We start from the raw sequence: 20647 nt of genomic DNA on the forward strand, positions 1-20647 counted from the left end.
ATTGCCACGGGTTTCGGTTTTCCGGAGGGTGATGGCTTTACCTCCTTGCGCATCTGCTAGGGCTAGGGTGATTTCCTCCCCTCCCGTTGCCCTGCCCCTTGGTAAATGCCCTGCCCGACGTGCAACAAGCCCGTTCCTCCGCGCCCGGTGCCGGCCCTGCCCCTGTCCGTGGTGCTGAACCGCCGCCGTGCCCTGCCCGCCGCCCGGGGCCGGCGGCTCCGTTGCTCTCTCTCGTCTCCGGGGCCGGGTGTGTTTGTCTTGAAGGAGGATGCTGAAAGGAGCCTCCTCGACCGACTGCTCAGCATGGCTCTTGTGTATTGATCTCGCCCTAGATAAATGCATATTGAGTTTATATAATATCAGGTTTATATAAGTGAATTCTGGAAGAAGAGAAGCGAGGAGGGTGGGACCAGATTCATCCTTGGGCAAACTACTGAAGTCATTGGGATTATACCCAAGATGATGGTCTCCATTTTTTTTTTTTAACTGGAAATCCAATCTGCCAATATTGCCTTGCATAATTATTAAGCAGGAATTAACACTGTATGTAAAATATAATTTTCCATTCAGTTCAGGGCTCTACACAGCTTCTGTAGATGTTAATGGAAAAAGAAAAGATATTGGTTAGTTCTGTGAAACTAAACTCAAAATTCCCTTTTGTATAACAGTCTATGAGCAAAGACACAAAGACTTTGAAAGTTTATTGTTTCATGCTAATGTTCCAGTAAAAAGTAAGATAAATATTCTTCTAGGATTTTAGACGAGGCTAAACTCATTGCAGTGTGAATATTTCTGCATTTATAAATGGCTGCTTTCCTACAAACATGATACCAGAAACTAGTTTGATCTTGTTAGCATACCATACTTTCACTCTCCATTTGAACTAAAGGCACTCTGTATTTTTGAATTACAGCCTTTTAACTTTTAGTCAAAATTGACATTTTAAGATTCAGTGCAATACTCTATCAACTAGCTTCTCTTGTGGGGTTGGAACAGTTTCTATCGTAGCATCTTTGTGCCTGTCACCCCAATAATGAGGTTACTACTTACCTCTGCACTTATTTTGTGGCTTTACTTTCTCTCTTTGCTATTGAAATCTACCAAGAATGATGGAAATAATTATTAAGAACATGATCCAAACCCTGGGAGTAAGAATTTTCTAAGGACTAAGGATCAGCCTCTTTCAGACTTCAATTTAAGTAAAGAACTAGCCTGCTGAGACTCAGATTCCTCAGCTTCAATCTTTTCTTTTTTAGTTTAGGTGTGGCTAAAGAACTCAGATGTAGAAAATACCTCTTAACTGATGTTCTACAACTGTTGTTCTCAACAGCGCTTTTTTTTTTCCTTTTTCTTTTTTTCTTAGTGTGGTTATGCCGCTCCAAATGTTAAGTGACTGAAGTAGTGACCAAAAGAGGAATTCTGGCTTCCAGCTTATATAGCCTTGCGTTATGACAGTGTTTCCTATTGCATTGCCTGTTAGTTTTTTTCATGTCGTTAACTGGATTTTTCCATTGTAACATGAGCTGTTATCCAGTCTTACCCATGAGGCTAATAATTATGTCTTATTCGAAATGCATTCATACCCCTCCCAAAGTAGTCCAAGTCTTAAAGTGTACAAATTTCTCATGATTGATGATCTCCTGAAGTACCAATTTTTGCAACTACAGACTTTTTAATAGTAAGTACCAGGAAACATAGTTGCACCTCTACCACCATAAAACACATGCTGTAGCTTCTAGGACTTCTGTAGTCTTTGAGCTTTTAAGTCTTCAAAAATGCAATAGATAAATAGATGCAATTAATAATTATGCATTTTAATATAAGCACTTAGACCTAGAGCACCTGAAGTGAACTGCCTAAATCAAATGTAACTTTTGATTTATTTATTTTTTTTTCTTTGACTGGAATCTAGAGAATAAAACGTTCACAGTTTGGGATGCTTAGCACCTATGGAAATCATTCTATTCTACTTTAACTACCTGTTTTCAGAAAACTCCTGGTTAGGAAGTGTAGCTGAAATGCACACAGTTGATCTGTAAGCAAGTTCCAGTCATTCTAGCTTCACTGAATGACTTTGTAACTGTGTCACTGTCCACTTGCTGAGGAATTGTTAATTGTTCCACATCATCTGAAAGTATTATGTGACCAAAATGAATATATGAACTGTCTAATGTGGCTGGGTGTTTTGGTTGGTTGGTTTGTGGGTTTTTGGTTTTTCGTTTTTTTTTTTTTTGGGTGGGGGTGTGTGAGTTCATTAAGTTGTTCACAACAGACATAAACAGAAAGAAATTTTCTGCATTTTGAGAGGAAATGTAAGAAGTCTTATCAAGTGTTACACTTCTAAAGTATGTTTATGATGTATTTTCCAGAAGAAATACGTACTTTTCTTAATCCCATCACTCTTAAAACAAATTAAAATAATTAGCCACTAGGGGTATGCGTAAGTTTATACATATCTTGTCCATAGATCTGAAAAGATCTAACTATCTTGGAGTTGTGTAGTTATTGCACTTCTTTTTAAAACTGTTTTTACTGATGAATAGAAAAAAATCCCATGCCTTTTTAAACACTTCTTTAATAGATATGGCATTCAAGAACTAGACTAATAGTCTTTTTGTTAAATCTTCTTTTGACTCCAAAGTAAGCTTTGATTTGGCTGTAATATTCATGTAAATGAATAAAGATGAGCTCTGTGAATCAGGGCCAAAGTGAGGAGAAAGATAGCAGCACAAAGAAAAGAATTAGGTGAGGGAGGATTAAATGATTTTGCTTGTTGAGTCTGGATTGAAGATTTTAAAACAGTGGTGGGGTTTTCATGATTCAAAAGGTTCAAAAATAAGAAAATTCTTCTCAAATAAAGGCAAGATTTTTTTATTTTTTTTTTTAGGATTTCTGATTCTACAGATTATTTAAGATTATTTAAAATTGTTCAATATCAATTCATAGCTGGCTGCAAAATAGTTATAGAAAAGAAAGCTTCAGCCTCCAGCTACCTAAAAATAAATGGAGCAGGTCCTGGCTTTTGACAAAGGTAACATTTCTAAAGGAGCTTATCTTTTCAAGGTGTTTTCTTCCACTAGTTAACCACGCTCTGGCTCCGTTAGAAACATTGTTATGTATAAAGGCATGACAAGTCAGTTCTTCAGAATACACCAGCAGCCTTGCAGAATTACCTAGGTTTATTTCCTAGATTCATGGGTTTTAATCTCATTTCAAGTCTTGACATCTGATTAGGTGGAAATTTAAGGTGTGCATTATTTTGATAAAAATGGAAGCTGGAGGAGAGCTGTGTTCCAATAGGGATCCACAGTTACTTATTGTTCATGTCCAAGTTCAATCTCTAAAAAAACTTTTAGGTTTGGGTTGGTTTTTTTCTTCTTCTTCCACCTTCACACTATAAGTTTGGACATGGTACCCTTTTTTCTGACCTGAATTTTAATAGTACCATTGATCCTTTTCTTTTTTCCCCTTGTCACTCTTGGCATTGCTGAATGAAGCTTTCCAACATTTTGAACACTTTCAACATTGAATGCTGGACATGCACTAGAGTGCTCCAACAGGCTACTTGAAATTATTTCACTTAGTAAGCAGTATCACTTCAGACAAGCCTAGAGTGCTTATCTAAATACAAGAAACAGAACTGCAGGTAGACCTACCTGCTTGCTAAAGACAGTATAAAATCATTCCTTTAACAAGCAAAAATGCCAGCTATTTGAAGGAATTGGATTATCATTGGGCTTTTCTGAATTACCTGCTTTATGAATAATGAGTTAATGTTCGCTAATGCCAGTGGAAACACACCTGTAATTTTTACAAGCATAATTTTATAAGAATGGGGAAGGGTAAATGGAGTTTTGGAAGGCTGGAAATAGTTTGTCCTTAATGAGCATTTCATATGGAAATTTTTAATTAAAAAAATAATAATCAGATATGAGATTGTGAGAAAATCCCATGTTGTGAGAATTATGAGCACAGAAATGGCTACCACTTAGCTCTGTCCTTTTATATTGCTATTGCTAAGCATGTAATGGAAACTCTAAATACTGATCAGAAATAGTAAACCAGAATAGTAACCCCATGGTAACATTAACAGGCTGGAATACATTTTTCCATGTGCCTGCTATATGTAATTCTGCAGATTTCTGATAAAAATCTTAAACAGAATTTTGCGAATTTTTATTTAGTTAGTTAAGGAATACAGTTACATGTAATGAGTAGTTGTTTATTTTGGTCATGAATGCTCAAGAAATGTCATGTCTGGAAAACCAAGATCACCGTTAACTGGATCTCTCAAAGAGAAATCAGAAAATTTTATATTTGCAACACTGTTGTGAGGCTGAAGAGAACACCATATCTTCCAGCAAAAGCACAGTGATAGCACTGAATAGAATATTTTACTACGTCCTTTAGCAATAGCATTGAATACAATATTATTTCCTTGAGCTGCTGCTAAGTATAACAACAAGCAGAATCCCATGCCATGTAAGAAGACGTGATCCTGATTTTGGTTCCTACATTCTTATTTCTATTTTCTTCTATATGAAAACACAGCAAAATGTTATTGTTAGAGAACTGGGAAAAATCCCTATGTAATGAGACATTTTCTTTTTATTGGTGGGCAATGTGAATTGTTGGGGTGATGCTTGAGAGGAAGTTCTATAGTAGTTCTATCTAAAAAGGAAAAAACCCACCAAGCTTCAGGAGTAATTCTGTGAACTGGCAACTGTTTTATCTGAAAATTCTGATTTGTGAGTGGATGGGTGGCAAAATAGATACCTGAAAAAGAAGCATATACTCCTTAACGTACCTGGATTTTTAGGAGTTTAAATCCCTGCTGCATATTGAATTGTAAATATATCCAAATTTTGTACAAGTAGCCAAAATACAAGTACATAAACATTGTGTATTGTGCAGTGTTAGTCTTGTACGACTGTGCTTTGATTGGCTAATTTTCTGACACCTCTGTTTCTTTTAGTCTTCTCTGTCTCCCTGTGTTTGTCTCCCAAGGGATAGAGTGGAGAGTTAGTCATTTGGATTTAGGTAAAATAGCAAGTTGTAGCTTTCTGAGGAGAAATTGTCTGGTTAAACATTGTTTTCATATTAAATTAGTTTCTAAATAATAGATCAGTCTGTGAATGAATACTTGTATAAGCTTTTAAAGAACAATAATTTTTACTTAAATACTTTTTGTATGCACCTTATGTTGTAAGCCTTGGTCTTGCAAGCACTTAAGCACCTGAGAAACTTCACAGTGTTACCAGAGCACTTCCAGGGTCACTGATATGTCTGATTTGATCACATTTCTCTAGTGCTTTTCATTATTTTAATTTTATCACATTTTCTGTCTGCAGACATCCTGAGCTTGATACAAGTCACCATCCCAGGCATCCAGGTAAGCCTCCAGATCCGGGACCACCAAGTTTAAGTAAGAGCAGAACAGTGGATGCGCTGAAGACAGAACAACGGGCACCTGGACGGAGCCCTTCTTCTATTAGTCTAAGGGAATCAAAGTCCAGGACAGATTTTAAAGAAGACCAGAAGCCAAGTATGATGCCCAGTTTTCTCTCGGAAGCCAATCCGTTGAGTGCAGTTACTTCGGTTGTGAACAAATTCAACCCTTTTGATTTGATATCAGATTCAGATGCAGCCAACGAAGAAGCCAGTAGGAAACAAAAAGTTACCCAGAAAGAGCAAGGGAAACCTGAGGACCAGAGGGGCCTGGCAAAACATCCAGCTCAACAGCAGTCTCCAAAGCCAGCTGCTCAACCACAAGGACCTGCCAGACCTACCCCCCAGCAAACTGAGTCTTCCAAACCAGTGCCTCAGCAGCAGCCTGGGGAACCAAAACAAGTTCAGAAACCAGGCCCCGGTCACCCAGCGGACTCTAAGCCAGAACAAGCGAAACCACCACCCCAGCTGCGAGGACCACAAAAATCTCAGCCCCAACCATCAGAACCAGTGAAGCCTGTTCAACAACAAACTTCTGCAAAACCTTCATCGGGCCCAACAAAACCATTGCCACAGCAACCAGACAACACTAGAACATCATCCCAAGTGCCACCTCCCACAAAACCATCGTTGCAGCAGCCAGGACCTGTAAAACAACCATCTCAACAGTCGGTACGGCAAGGAGGTCCTGTAAAGCCATCTTCCCAGCAAACGGGGCCTCCAAGACAGCCGCCTCAGCAACCTGGACCTGAAAAGCCATCTGCTCAGCAGACAGGACCTGCAAAACAACCATCACAGCCTGGACCTGGGAAGCCACCTCCACAGCCAACAGGGCATGGAAAACAAGTGCCACCACAGGCAGGGCCTACAAAACCATCCTCTCAGACTGCAGGGGCCACAAAGCCCCCGGCACAGCCCCCGGGACTTACAAAACCACCAGGCCAGCCACCGGGGCCCGAAAAACCGTCGCAGCAAAAGCAAGCTGGTGCAGCCCAGCCCGCCGAGCCCACCCCCAAGAAAACCTTCTGTCCTCTCTGCACAACCACAGAACTGCTGCTACACACTCCAGAAAAGGCCAATTACAACACGTGCACCCAGTGTCACACTGTCGTCTGCAGCCTCTGCGGGTTCAACCCTAATCCTCATCTGACAGAGGTGAGTCATTTTGAAACTAACCTTCCCTACTTGGAGTGCAAAATTAAGGTTACCTTCATTCTGCTGAAACGTCTGGTGTGTTATAGGGTATCGTCACGATCACTGAAGGCCTTAACAAGTTCGGTGAAAAAAGATAACGCTTTTCAGGAGTTGTGGTTTGTTAAAAATATAATTATATTTATATTATACATATACAAATTTATTTATATTATTACTAATGAGTAAAAGGGGTGAAATTGTGGAAAAAAAAAGGGTAATGGCTCTCTACAGTGCTCAGAATGGTGTTCCCATTTCTTCATATAAGAAGAGGAGGATCCCTAATGTGACTGACTTGCTGTTTTACTTGATTTTAAGCACTTGCTAGCTATGTTTATAATCTGACCACAATAGTCACGTGCTAATATGTTTATAAATAAATAAAATTTGCTGCTGTAAGAGCTAACTAAGCAAAAAAAGATGGAAATTACTCTTTTTAGCCCCGGTGTGTTTTCTGGAAAAGGATGTGGGGTGGATTTGCTTTGTAGCTGTGTCAGTGTTCAATAGCTGAAGGCCTGAGTCATGAATTCTGGCTTGGTGATACTCAGGTTATTTCATTCTTGTGGGGGCGCTAAGGAAGAGATTTCTGTGGACTATTTCTAACCTTGATCACCATTCTTGCTGTATTTGTATAGCATAGAAATGGTATAGAATGTTATATTAGAACTTCAAATCAACTTACTTAACCTGATGTTTGCAGTAGCTTGATTTATGTGCTTATACATACCCTTTACTTGCTCTGTGTGGGAGCAAGGCTTCATATGAATGTCTGATCCATTCTTATTGCTTGAACAGCTTCTCATACATCCCGATATGCTAGTTTTACATTTGTACATTAGTTTGGAATCGTTTTCAGTACCAACACTTTTATAAATTTATAGGAAGTCAAGCATAGCAGACCTGACACCAAAGACTGACTAGTGATAAATAGCCAGAGGGAGTGTTTGGGATGCTTGGTTTTGTCTTGTTTTGGTATTAGTTTAGCTGATCAGAGATGCTGATAGGAGGAAGTACAGAGTACTACTATATTTTGAACCTGACAAATAACATCCCTACATTTTAAATTGAGTCAAAGAATTGCTGAGGCTAGAAGGCTGCTCTGGAGATCATGTAGTCCAACCCTCTGCTCAAAGCGAGGTCACCTAAAGCAGGTTGCTCATAGGCAGTTTTGAATGTCTCCAAGGGTGGAGACTTCACAGCCTCTCCGGGCAACCTGTTTGTCAGTACCACAATGATTTAAGAACATTCCTAGCAGTTAAGTTTCTTTCCAAGGCACATGTTTATTAGTTGGTACCTGGTAACAAACAGCAGGTTTTTTGCATCCAGGAATATATTATTTATTGATTTTTGGTTGTTAAAATTGTAAATTTAAACCTGGAAGACTAATTGGAGTAACCACTGTATCATTTAGAAGTGTACTCACTTGATTGAGTTTAGGGAAATTCAGAATTGAGATAGTTGGCACTAATGCTTGGACTGGAAAAAAGTGACTTGAACAGCCATGTGCAGAAATTTCAGAACACCTGCAGCTAACCAGGTGCTCAAAGTTTATATTATCAGGGCCTATATGAGGAAAGATCATAAAGCATGTCATTCTGGACAGGGTAAAAAAAGATGTTTCTGTGTAACGGACAAGAAACATGATAGATCAGTGTTAAAGAGGAACTTTTGTAAGAAACCTTTACGTTCAAGTTCTGACAGAATGTTTTTAGACCAGAATTTCTTACATTTATTTGTGAATGCTGATTTGTAGATTTCTGTAGTGTGCTCCTGGAGTCTCTTGCAGCTCCTAGTCTTCCTTTTAAAACTTCAGATTTCCCATGGGAACGGTCAATAACTTTGGTATGTTCAAATGAAATGGATTTTGAGAGAGTTTATGTAAGAAGATCTCAAAGTATTTCGAAATTCTGTGAATAAAGACTAGTTTTTGGAGTGGGTACTCTAGAAGTGTGAAATTCAGAACTTCAAGACAATAAATACAGCTGCATTTAAGACTGATTACATACATATGTAAAAGCAGATTTGAATTTCATATTATACATTGAAATAAACACAGGATATGCATTTATTTCATGCTGAAATCATTTCAGTAAATGAAGGTATTGGACATCTAATTTATTCTGCTATTAGTTCCAAGCTCCTGACGCCCACTCAGACTTTTCTCATTTGCTCAGCTTTGCACCACCAGCTGTCTTGCTGAAACTTCATTGTGGGTGTCCTGCTCCAGTCTGCAGTGAAGTACGATGAAAATCACATCTGACTTTTATTACAGAACAGTTGGAGCAAAGTAATAGAACCTGCTCTGGCACATACAAAAATTTAACTTATTTCAGCTGCAAAGGTTCCCACTTGAGTTACCCTGAAATTTCCCTTTCCTTTCAATCTTTAGATTATTAGCAAAAGTTCCTGATTCCTCCTTTACAATAGTTCATACGCTTCTTCCTGTCTAGCATGAAAACAATGTTTTGTGTCTTAGCTGCCAGTTTTCTTGATTATGGTGCAAGTTTTTTCTTTTGGCTTCTCTTATTTGAAGCTCTCCTAAAGTCTTATTAAAGACCAAAAGACTTTCTCTTACCCATGTACTTACTGACTAGATCTTCACCTGTTATTGCTATACTTTGACCTTTTCTGATGTTCTTTTTGCTAAGGTTCATTGTTCTGTAATCCTGTGTTGTGCCTTTCCCATGCCATTTATAGCCACTGTTTTTATTGCTCATGTTAAAACACATTACCGTTTGGAAAGCAATAATTTCAAATTGGATGTGAGGAGAGCAAAAGGCATTTATTTAGAAAAGTATTTATATTACTTACGTTCTTTAACATTTTCCCCTGTACAGCTGCTTGAACTATGTTCTTAAGATATTCTTCTTACAAGTTTCTTACAGGATAGTTCAGTCTTCGTAACTAAAAGAGTGAATTACTTTTCCAATACAGATCTTTCTAAATTTCTATATTCTGTATTTCTAGCCGATTCTGGAAAGAATATAGCAGGCTTTACAAACTGCCTCAGGAAGTAGATTGCATGTGTTGTAAAACCATTATAAAAAGAGCTGACTTTAAAATTTTTTATTCATTCTTTTCATTTAAACCTCTATTTAAAATGCAGTAGTACATCCGCTCCGTGATTTAACTCACTGGAGAGAACTGTGTAACTAGGAGCAGGCAGTGATACCTGTGTTGCCACAAGGTCCGACCCCTTGAACTATTTCTCTGAACCATGTGACATTGTGGTCCCGCTGGGGAAAAGGGATGGTTGGTATCTTGGTTTTGTACAGCAGGCTAGGGAGAAAACACACCATACGTAATGTGCTCGGTAACATATGTCTCTCTAATCTGTCTAGGTATTCACACTCCACACATCACCATGGCACATGACTGCCTAGCAACAGTTGCATAAAGTGAGGGAAAAATTATATAAACAGGTTTGATGACTGGTACTCTATTCCCTTTTCCTTTCACAAACACATACCTCAGAACCTTGTAGCAGGTGTGTATTTATTTTATTACTCAAGTGATTTATTTTACTCATTTAAAAAAAAATATTATTTTGCCAAAACTGCTCCCATGAGGCATTAGCAACAGAAACCAGCCCTCCCCCCCTCCCCCCAGCCCATTCAGCCTTCTAGAACATTTGAAAGATGAGTAGGCTTTCTGAAAACGAATGAAGACATCTGAGGGACTATCTCTTCTGTTAAACACTTATGTGTAGTTTTGGTAAAGCTAGGCAAAAAGCATGGACTAGTATAGTTAAATCTAAATGATAGTCCAGATGCTCAATAGCTGGAGTAAATTTTCATCCCCTGTGTACTAGTTATTGGAAGGTACAGACAACACAGGCTGAGCAAAGGTTTAAGGTGTAATAATACATTGTGACATTCTTTATGATGGGCATCTGTAAAGTTGATGATCAAGTGCAGTGTTAAAGCTGTTAATATTGGAAACTTGGCTGTTCGTGAGCTGTACTTCATTAGCCCACCCTTGATGAGTATGTGCACATATGAGAATGCCTGTCTTCTAGGTAGTATTTAGAAGAGATTATTTTTCATGCATTTTATCTGCGTTAGTCCATATTTTATCCACTGTTTCAGTATGCTTTTGAGAGACCATTTAAAATTAATCTTGGAGTCAGGTATAATTTTACTTAGATACTTGCTGAAAATTGCACATTCAGATAATGTGAAGCAGTGTATATTGCTGTAGGATTTGTTCACTTGCCAAAAGCTATTCTGGATGGAGGCAAAGTGAGTTCTGAAAACTGTTGTACTGGTTCTGGTTTTTGAAACAAGATGGCTGTATCAAAGTTGACTTAATCCTAATGGAAAGAAGAGGAGAAAAAAAAAAAAAAAGAGAAAAAAGGTCAAGCCTCCCAAAATGGAGCATATAATTTCAGATCAAGTAGAAAATTTTAGCGGATTTATACCTTTATTTTTCAATTCAACAGGAAAAATTGTTTTTAACCCAATCTAAAAATATTTTCTTGTTTTTTTGTTGTTGTTGGAATTTGTTATTTTTGTGGGCTAGAAATTTTCCTTATCAGTTGCTCTACGTACTACAGCCTTGATTTTTTTGCTCTTTCTTTCTGCTTCCATTTTTGTGTACAATCATATCACAATCTTTGTTGATCTAGGAGGACCAAGATTTGTTTCAAATATTCATAGTGATTTCTGCTATTTGTATTTGTTTTTATTAATTTCCTGCATCTCTAGGTATGCTAAACAGTAGCAAATACTTGGGCATGACGTATTTTCAGTAACTAAAGCAGTCAGAAATGCATTAGTTGTCTTCAGTTATCATTATTATTAGTTTGTAACGGGAAAGGAATATATAATTATTTAAAATACCGTTAATATAAGGAAGATACCTGGATTCACCACAAAAATTATAGTCAAGTTTTGCTTATACTTACAATTTTATTAATAGAAATAACTCTATTAAATCTTTTTTGATTACAGGACAGTAAAGGAAGGTATTGATTTAATTGCAATATTCCCTGTGGTTTACAGTCTAGACCCTGCTGTGTTATTGGTAATGTGTAAGAACCAGAATGCAACATGGACTGGAAATGACATAAACAAAAATAAAACTGCTGTCCCTGTGGATAGTGACATGCCACAAAGACTAAGCTTTTTTATACTAGGAAAAATAACTTTGAAACTGTACGTGCTATGTAAGCTCAGAATTGGGATATCAGGTGTTATGTAAGTAATGCAAAACAAAGTAGAAAAAAATTAAGGACCTGATTCTGACCATAAGTTGCAAAGAAATGAGTTAAGCAAAAAAAACCAAACAACCAAAGCCAAAGCTTTTTTTAACTTTTTCAAAGTAGTAATTTAAGTATCAACTCTTAACTGTGCCGAACTAAAGCTAGAAGTGTTCTGTAAAAGAGGGTGGGGTTTGGTCTGGGTTCAAATTGATCAGAAAGCATATTTAAACAAGCCTTGTTTAGTCGTCTTTTAAAAATGATCAAAGGCTGAAATATTTGAATGTGAAATACTTGGTTTGGTCCAAAGAGTACGTGGGGTGTCCTAGTGTTACTAACACTGCAATTTGTATGGAAATGGAGAGTATTCACAATTTTTGTGATGAAATGAAGTTAATATAGTTCCTTTAGTTCTGCCCCTGGCTAGAACTGCCACACAGGCATTTGGGAAAATTGTAAAGATCCTCAAACACAAGGGTTATGGAAGTATAGAACATTGTTTCTCTCTGTGGAATGTTCTTAAACACACTCCCACAGTTTTTCTTTCTCTGAGGAAGACTATGTGCCTACATTTCTGCTTTACATTTAGGATTAGATGTATTAATAGTATTAATGCCCTATGCAATTTTTTTTCTTTTACAAAAGGGGCAGAACATGGAAAGATGCAAAGACCTATGAATGGCGAATTGTTTCTCAATATTTTAATTGGGCAATAGTCTACAATATGTTGGAGTGTTTTCTCATTAACCCAGAAAACTGTCCTGTCCAGTTTTTAACCCAAGTAAATAATAAATTAATCTGCATAGCTAAAGATGTCAACTGCAGTGAGCCATCTGCGCCAGTATTGCTGTTGCCCAGCAACTGTAATTTACTACTATGTTAGGCCATGTGATGTGGAGATGCTGTTTGCTGGGTAATCACTGGGCAGGAAGCATGGCCCTGCCCTGCTCTGACCAGACAGCATAATCCGGTTTCAAATCCCGGTGATATTCATTGGGATGCACTCTGTGCAGCACAGATGAACTGTGTTAACCTTTTCTTTGCTGCTCTCTTGATTTGCAGTTATGTTTTTTTGGTAATCATTCACGTATTTCTAGTATATTAAATCTAGATGCAGTTAATGAAAGCAATTAGCATTTGTTGCAGTGATGCAGCATGAAGTGCACTGAGCTGTGTTTAAAAGTCTCTTTCCCTGTGCTGTGCAAGCTTTAAAGCGGGCTTGGCTGTAAAAATGAACTTTTTGTTACACCTAACTGGTGTTCAAGGGAAAAAAAAGTCAAAAGATTATGTTTGCTATTTTGCTTTATGATTCCAGTTATATAAGCTATGAAAGAATAGTTCCCCAAACTGTCATAGTTCATATGCAAACTATAGGTATGTGTAATAGTAATTTAAGCAGAGTAGTGGAATGTTTTAAGGTTGTGATAACTGCATAACACAATTAGTCCAGTAATGTTTTCAGTAGTTTTAAAATAGCTAAGTAACCTTTTAAAATAGTGATTTAGAATGGCTATTTAAAAAGTTTTCTCAAACATTGGTTTAGCACCAAGTTACAGTGCTTGTAACTGGTGATGTGGTTTGTGGAGTGGGTACCAAGGGACCATGCTGCTGACTAGAACCTACCGTCATTTTTCTGTGCGTCTTGAGTCAGTGTTCCCTGATAAACTCCCTAGTTGCCTTTTACATCTGATATCTGAAAGGAAGGTAAATATTTTGTAGTGATGATCTATTTGCGTCAAATGAGGATCAGTTGCATACTATGTATGATAGTGAAATGTTTGTTTCAGTGTAATTACTTTGAATAGCTGAGAACTTATTCATGGAAGGATGGCGTAGAAGTAAAACTTTGTCTCTAGTATTGCCCAGGCTTGTTTAGAAAACTTTTTCAGTTGTATGTTGACATACTAATGCGGTTTCTTTTGTGATAGTAGTTGTTCTTTTTTGTGCATTAGAGGATTTTCTGATCTAGTTCCTTGTCTCTTACAATATTATACCACCCTACGTGAAGCTGCATAACATCATGGGGTCAAGTGCTTCATTTTTCATGTTTCTCTGATCATCTTGGCAGAAATGTCTGCTAAGAGCCAAATCTGGAGTCCTCACTTCTCTCTGAAATTGTCAGGAACCAAATAAGCTGATACGTTTTCAGACTAGAAACTGATTTTATCAATAAAGCTTTGGGGCATCACTGAGCAATGTCAGCAAGGTCCATTTACATATCTGTGGCAATGTAAAGGCTCTATAAATCTTTGCATTTCTTTGGTGATGTAAAAGGATGTTAATATTTTATGCATATCTTAAGAGTTCCTTTTTATAGCACCAAATTACTGGTCTAAATGAGAATGAGACCCGTTGCCTTAGTATGTGGCTCTGTTCTGCAAAAGGGCTGTTAAAAATGGCTTCTGAGAGCTGCATTCATATTGTGTGCCAGTAATTTTTGTATGAAATATGTTCAATCTGCAAGTCAAATTTCTTTCTCACGTACATCTGGAATCTTGGAGTCAAGCTGGATTCTCTTCCTCCCCTACATCATCTGCAGGAATAGAAATTGAGCATGCCAGTCGATGCACTTGCTCCCTGACAGTTTTCCTATTGCTTTTGTTGGTTTTGTGTAGTTAGAACAAATCTGAACATTTTTTGCAGAAAGGAATAGGCTCTGAATTGCCTTCGGTTGTGTAGGCTTTGTTTGTTATAAGGAGAACTGAAGTGTCTCTCATATTTGTTATTGAAATCAACTGTTAAGATTATGAATGCATAAAGGAAAGGCAAGCTGTGGAACATGGTACAATAATTTTCTTCAATATAATTCTCCATGGATGTTGTTACTAAAACACTGTGAATAAATTAATATGGGGCTCCCAACTTGTAGAGCCTTTATGAAGCTTTAAGATGTTATGATTGATGAATACATAAAATATATTTTCTTGTTATGAGGGCCTATAGTTTCTACATCAGTGAGTTAGCAAGGTAGCACTTTCTGGTTTCAGTAGCTGAAATCTGAACAAAAAATGCTGCATGAAATCTGTCAGATTTACAGTCCTAATCATGGCACTTGACAGCATGGGTTTCAGGACACAGGAAATCACTTTCAGATTTCTTCTAGCAGTAAGAACCAGTCAGCCACCCTATCTACCAGTCTAAAAATAGACAGCTTGGGATCCGTGGCATCAAAGATCACTAATATCTAATAGCAGGTGTCAGAATTAAGATTTACTTATTGCAAGAAATTGTCCCTTGGATAGGGACTTGGAAGGGAAACTGATCACCAATCAAACAAAATGGGAGTTAAGCTAAATGTAATCTCTGCTCAGGTCCTCTGTGCAGCTGTGAATTTAATTCCTTTAATAATTCAAAGCAGATCTTAAACATGTGTTCCAGTTTTGTTTCGGTTGGTTTCGCTTTCTAACAGCCATTTGCTGTAGGGGTTGCAAGTAGATTGGAGAATTGTTTAAATAATCTAAAAAAAAAAAGCGCTAAAAGTGGAAGATGAAAGCAACATTATTATGAATGGTAACGATTACTGTGACCTTACATCTGGGGCTGAATTTGGGCATCTCTTTGTAAAGCTGTTTGTAATAGTTCATATTCCAGAGTGCGTATATACCATGCTTATCAGAATAATTGGAATAACTGTGTTTGAGAGCTGCATCCAACTGCTCTTTTTGAATTTTTGCTGCTGTTAAAATATGAGTCTGCCAAAGCATACCAGAACAGTGAATTCATCGCCTCAGTCCATGACATCAGAGTTCTTCCCTTCCAGGGAGCTCTGATATTACGCAGACAAAATCTTTCTTTGCAGGTGGTACCTCCAGATTCATCCCGTGACGTATGGTATAGAGATTTCAGGCCTGAGTGAGAAACAGGATCCAGAAATCTTCACCCTTAGGGGAAAAAGATCTGAGTCTTAGAACCTGTCCCCTCCTGGTCACCGTTTCCTTCTCGCAGTGGTGCGTGCAGTGCTGGCGCTCTGCCTTTCACACACAGACCAATGGAAGTAGAGCTACCAAGCTCTGCAGAGTTTAAGTGTCTGCTGTAGGCACATGGGACTCTGAATGGTGGTTTTGCTGCCTATAATGTTTCTGCTAGTAATGGAAAATGTGGAAAATGGCATGTGATTCTTCTTGACCTTGTGTTGCTTTAGCCTATTTGATCCTTCCTCAGACTGTGAGGCTTTACAAAAGGAAAGGTAGGGATGACCACTTAGGGTTGTTGAGTTTTTCTCTCTTCCTAGAAAATATTGTTTCCCTCTAATGTAATACTTCTTGGGAAGGAGAGAAAATATTTTGAAGTTGCGATGTACTAAAATTGATGAGAAACATGAGTAAATACATTTTTTGCCTTATTCCTTCTCCTAAGTAGTATACAGGCATACAGTAGTTACTTCTTTTCATAACAAAGGCATTTTGGAAAACCTAAGTATGGCTCTTTAAATACCATCATCAGGGCTTAGGCAAAGCTCCTCACTGATTCCAAGTGAAGACTTGCCCTCTAAAATTTGTAGTCAAGTGTAAGTCTGTGTAATATACGATGCCCCTTAACACACCTCCGTGCCGAATTCATTGGATACATGTATACTGCCAGTACTTGTGCTCTGTAATATGAACCATTACTAAAAACATAAGCTATACGAAGAGCTTGATAGATGTATGCTTCAAGGTAATTATGCATTTACTTTGTTTTAATTCTGATTATTGTTTTCTGTCAGCAGTGCTGATGTGTCAAACTATTTTAGCAGTATTTGTCCTTTTTCTCTATTCTGGCAAATCATTGCTGTAAATGAATCACTGCTGGGTCCTGTGAAATTTCTGTGCATTTTTTCATTCTGCTGGGTTTTTATCCTCCAATATTCAGCTGTGTGTAAACTGAATGTGAAGTTGTTAGAAGCATGGGCTCAGGAGTGTAGATAAGAATGAAAATAACAATTGGGCATGTTAGCCGCAAAACAATATTAGTGGTAATATTCCTCCCATTTTACACAGAAGTCTGTAATACTGCAACAAGCCATACACTAGAATAGCCTATTATGCTAATTTTATTAACCTTGTTTTATCTTAATTATAATCCTGTAAAATTATTTTCTTTCCCCCCTGCAGATTAATGAATGGCTGTGTTTAAACTGCCAGATGCAAAGAGCATTAGGTGGGGACTTAGCACCAGGTCCTGGTTCTGGGCCACAGCTGCCTCCACCCAAGCAGAAGACACCCATCCCACCTTCAACAGCTAAACCATCTTCCCAGCCACAGCCAGTTCAAAAGAAAGATGCTTCTCCAAAACCTGATCCTTCGCAGCTAGCAGAATTGAAAAAAAACCAGCCACAGAAAAAGCAACCATCCTTGCCTGGGTCTCCCTCTGTAAAATTGAAACAACCTAGCGCTGAGCCTGCTGAGATCTCCCAGCAAACAGATTTTGCTCCAAAGTCTGATCAGGCCAAGCCAGTGCAGGCTGAAGAGAAGCAACAACAACCCAGTGTACAGAAGCCTACGGCAGACACAGTGCCTACCTCTGCGGTGCCAGGGCCGGAACAGGATTTGGCAGGTCCCAGACCTCCACCGACTCAACAGAAAGCGACAGATTCCCCAAAGCCAGAGCTTGCCAAGCCGTCACAGGACACACATCCAGCTGGGGATAAACCAGATTCCAAACCGCTTCCACAAGTGTCTCAGCAGAAGTCAGATCCCAAGCTTGGGTCTCAGCCTGGTGCTAGACCAGATGCTAAAACTCAAAAGCCTGCCGAACCAACACAAACAAAAGATGATCCTAAGAAGTTACAAACAAAACCGGCTCCAAAGCCTGATCCCAAGCCAGCTCCCAAGGGCCCACCAGCAGGGGCAGGTCCCAGGGCAGTGTCAGCACAGCTGGCCCCTCAGCAGCCCCAGCCACCTCAGAAAACCCCTGAGCAATCGAGGCGCTTCAGCCTTAATCTGGGAGGCATCACTGATGCCCCTAAGCCTCAGCCTACAACACCGCAAGAAACAGTCACTGGGAAACTCTTTGGATTTGGAGCTTCTATCTTCAGCCAGGCCTCAAATTTAATTTCCACAGCAGGTCAGCCAGGCTCTCAAACATCAGCCCCCCCGCCGTCTGGTCCTGCAGCGAAGCAGCCACTGCCTCCATCACAGCCTCTGGCCACCCAGGCAGCCCCTAAAGAGGCTGCTCAGGCTCAGCCTGTTCCAAAAGCTGCTCCTGGAAAGAAAGAAGCCAAGACTCTTATGACCGAAAAATCAGAACCGTCAAAAGAGGATGGTGTTTTCACAACTAAAGGATCTGATTTAGAAAAGAAACCTGGTTTGGCTAAAGATAGCAAGCCTCAGCCTGCTGAAGCAAAGAAACCTGCTGTGCTGTCGGAACCAGAAAAAGCCAGCCAGCCTAAAGTGTCTTGTCCCCTTTGTAAAACTGGACTAAATATTGGTTCTAAGGATCCCCCCAACTTCAATACCTGTACAGAGTGCAAGAATGTTGTGTGCAATCTCTGTGGATTTAACCCAATGCCACACATAGCTGAGGTAAGGCGGTGGAATCTGTAATTACTCTCTACTTCCTACCTGCAGGCTCCCTGTGCTGGGGAGACCAGTCTGTAGCTGATTTTTAGCTCTTGAATTGTCATCTGAGGGCTTTTAAAATTAAATGTGTCATATGAAACTTGGTCAGTAGTCAGAAAGTACTGATGAATTTTCTGCAGATTAAAGGAGGCTGGTGTAGCTGGTTGCTAGGTTTTTGAGGCATAGAGCAGATAGTTAATTATGGTTATGCACTCTTGAAATTGGTGCTACTATGATCCAGCAAACTACGGTACTTTCAGTCTACCATGAGGTAAAGTTCTTTTTCATATGCTTCAGTATCATATGTTAACGTGTGCTTATTTAATCACTGTCCCTGATTTAGTCAAGTATTGGATGAAGGAATGTGTTAATGTTTGGTTATTCCCCTTCCTTCCTATTTCCCTATTTATTCCTATTTATATCCCTAAATTTATCCCATTAATCTCATTCTGGCTCTGGAGTACTTGCACATGCTGATGTACTCACTAGGAAGGTTGAAGTTTGAGTCATACCTAAGTGGTGAAATATGTGATTTTTTGGTGTGAATAACATAAGGTTCACAAAGTCACTTTGTTAAGGAGTGTGAAAGTGCCTTTTCTGTGATTGCCCAAGAGAGATCTAGTAGGGCAAATTTATGTTTAAAAGAATTGAGCAACTTAATTTCAACAGTTTTGCACAGTTTTACCCTCCTTCCTTTCTTTCATGTAATCTTTTGGCAAGGGGATTGGAAACTTTATACTAGTTTAACAGAAAGGTGAGGTGGAGGCACATCTCACTTGCCCTATCAATTTGGCAAGTTCAGCTCAACGAGAACCAGACCACCTAAACCCACTTGTGAGTAATTTAAATGTGTAAGTTGGCCTGCGCAGGACATGAGGAAAGTGGACGTCAATGTTGAGGCTTTGAAATCTGAATGAAGAAATTAGAAATAGCTCCCAGGGTTAGAGGTTATAATTTCTCTGCCTTAAAGTGAGAACAATGTTGGGAGAAATACCAAGTTGCAGGGAAAATATTGCTGATGTCGGCATATCCTCTTTTTTGTGGATTATCTTCTGGAATATACTATCATTGAAAGGCATTTGTCCTACTATAATAAGCACATTTTATCTAACTGATGAATGTATTGTCTGCTGCCTGTGGTCATTTAGGTCAGAGAGAAAGGTCTGAAAACACAGGAAGACTGATCAGTGACTGAAAGCCAGGATTCAATTCAGTGCTGCTTATGCCCTGAATTCCATCAAACACACCTCTTCCTCCATCACTGTCCAACCCCCTGCCCCATACACTTATGCACATAGACAGATTTCAAATGTGAAAAAATGCCTTTGCCTTTTTCCAGAGGCGCTCCAGTATGCTACATAGGATACCACGGAAACAAGATGGGTCAGTTCTGGTGTAACACTGTGCTAAAATGACAGCTACGCAAGTCCGGCTGCATGGCTTCTTGAGTTGATTTAAGTGTGATAGTGTGGGACCGCCTGGTGGTGTGCAGAAATACTGTATTTCTTCAGCTTGAGATGAAACGGCTGATACTCTGTTTCTTTTTTCCCCATCACTGTAACTGTCAGAAGGTTCTGTTTCTATTCTTTGGAATATGCAGATCTGGAAATACTATGGATTTTCTGTAGCTGTGACTTCCTCGTACCTTTCTTTACCTCTTTTTTTGGCTCCTTCTTGCATTTTCTTCTTCCTTATACTACAGATTTCCACTTCTGTCCAGTTTTCCATCTTACCTTTTTTCAATCATTTTTGCTAAAAACTGGCAAGCCACTTTTCCTTCACGACAGGAGGTGGTTTACTTGGCTGAGGACAGCCTGACTTTCCTTTTCATGAAGATGGGAGACAGAAGAGGGAGCTCATCCTCTCCTCTCCCAAATGAGCTGTGTAAATAATGTATTTAACCTCAGATAGCAGTTCTGTCCCTGCATGCACTGTATATACTGTATACCTGTTACATGATAGACACATGATAATGAGCAAATAGTTTACACTCACTAGCAAACTCTTTTCCTCTGCTAAACTTCTCTAACGTGTTGAGTACAGTCTTGGAGGATTTATTTACTTGTCTCGCTATTTTTTTGAGGAGTTAGGAAGGAGAAATAGAAATACTTTTTTAAATTGGTCTTTCTGGTAGTTTTCTACTTAAATCTTTTATTCCCATGTTCTCCATTCAAACAAAAAAAAAAATAATTCCAGAAGGCTATATTCCCTCTTGGCCCCAGAAGGTGTTGTGGATGAACGAATGTAGTGGGTATTTTATAGTTTTGCT

At 38.9% G+C, this 20647-nt stretch overlaps 1 protein-coding gene across 6 annotated transcripts in view; it reads left to right on the forward strand.

Annotated features, from left to right (window-relative positions):
- Positions 1-20647, forward strand: part of PCLO (piccolo presynaptic cytomatrix protein) — a 402813-nt gene that overhangs the window by 20639 nt on the left and 361527 nt on the right. For all 6 annotated transcript variants that reach the window (XM_037389894.1, XM_037389895.1, XM_037389896.1 and 3 more), the window contains exons 2-3: positions 5352-6603; positions 16933-18342. In XM_037389894.1, the coding sequence (XP_037245791.1) occupies positions 5548-6603; positions 16933-18342 (2466 nt within the window). In that variant the 5' untranslated portion in view covers positions 5352-5547. The remainder of the gene's footprint in view (positions 1-5351; positions 6604-16932; positions 18343-20647) is intronic.

Source organism: Falco rusticolus, chromosome 5 (assembly GCF_015220075.1).
Source record: "Falco rusticolus isolate bFalRus1 chromosome 5, bFalRus1.pri, whole genome shotgun sequence".
NCBI lineage: Eukaryota > Metazoa > Chordata > Aves > Falconiformes > Falconidae > Falco > Falco rusticolus.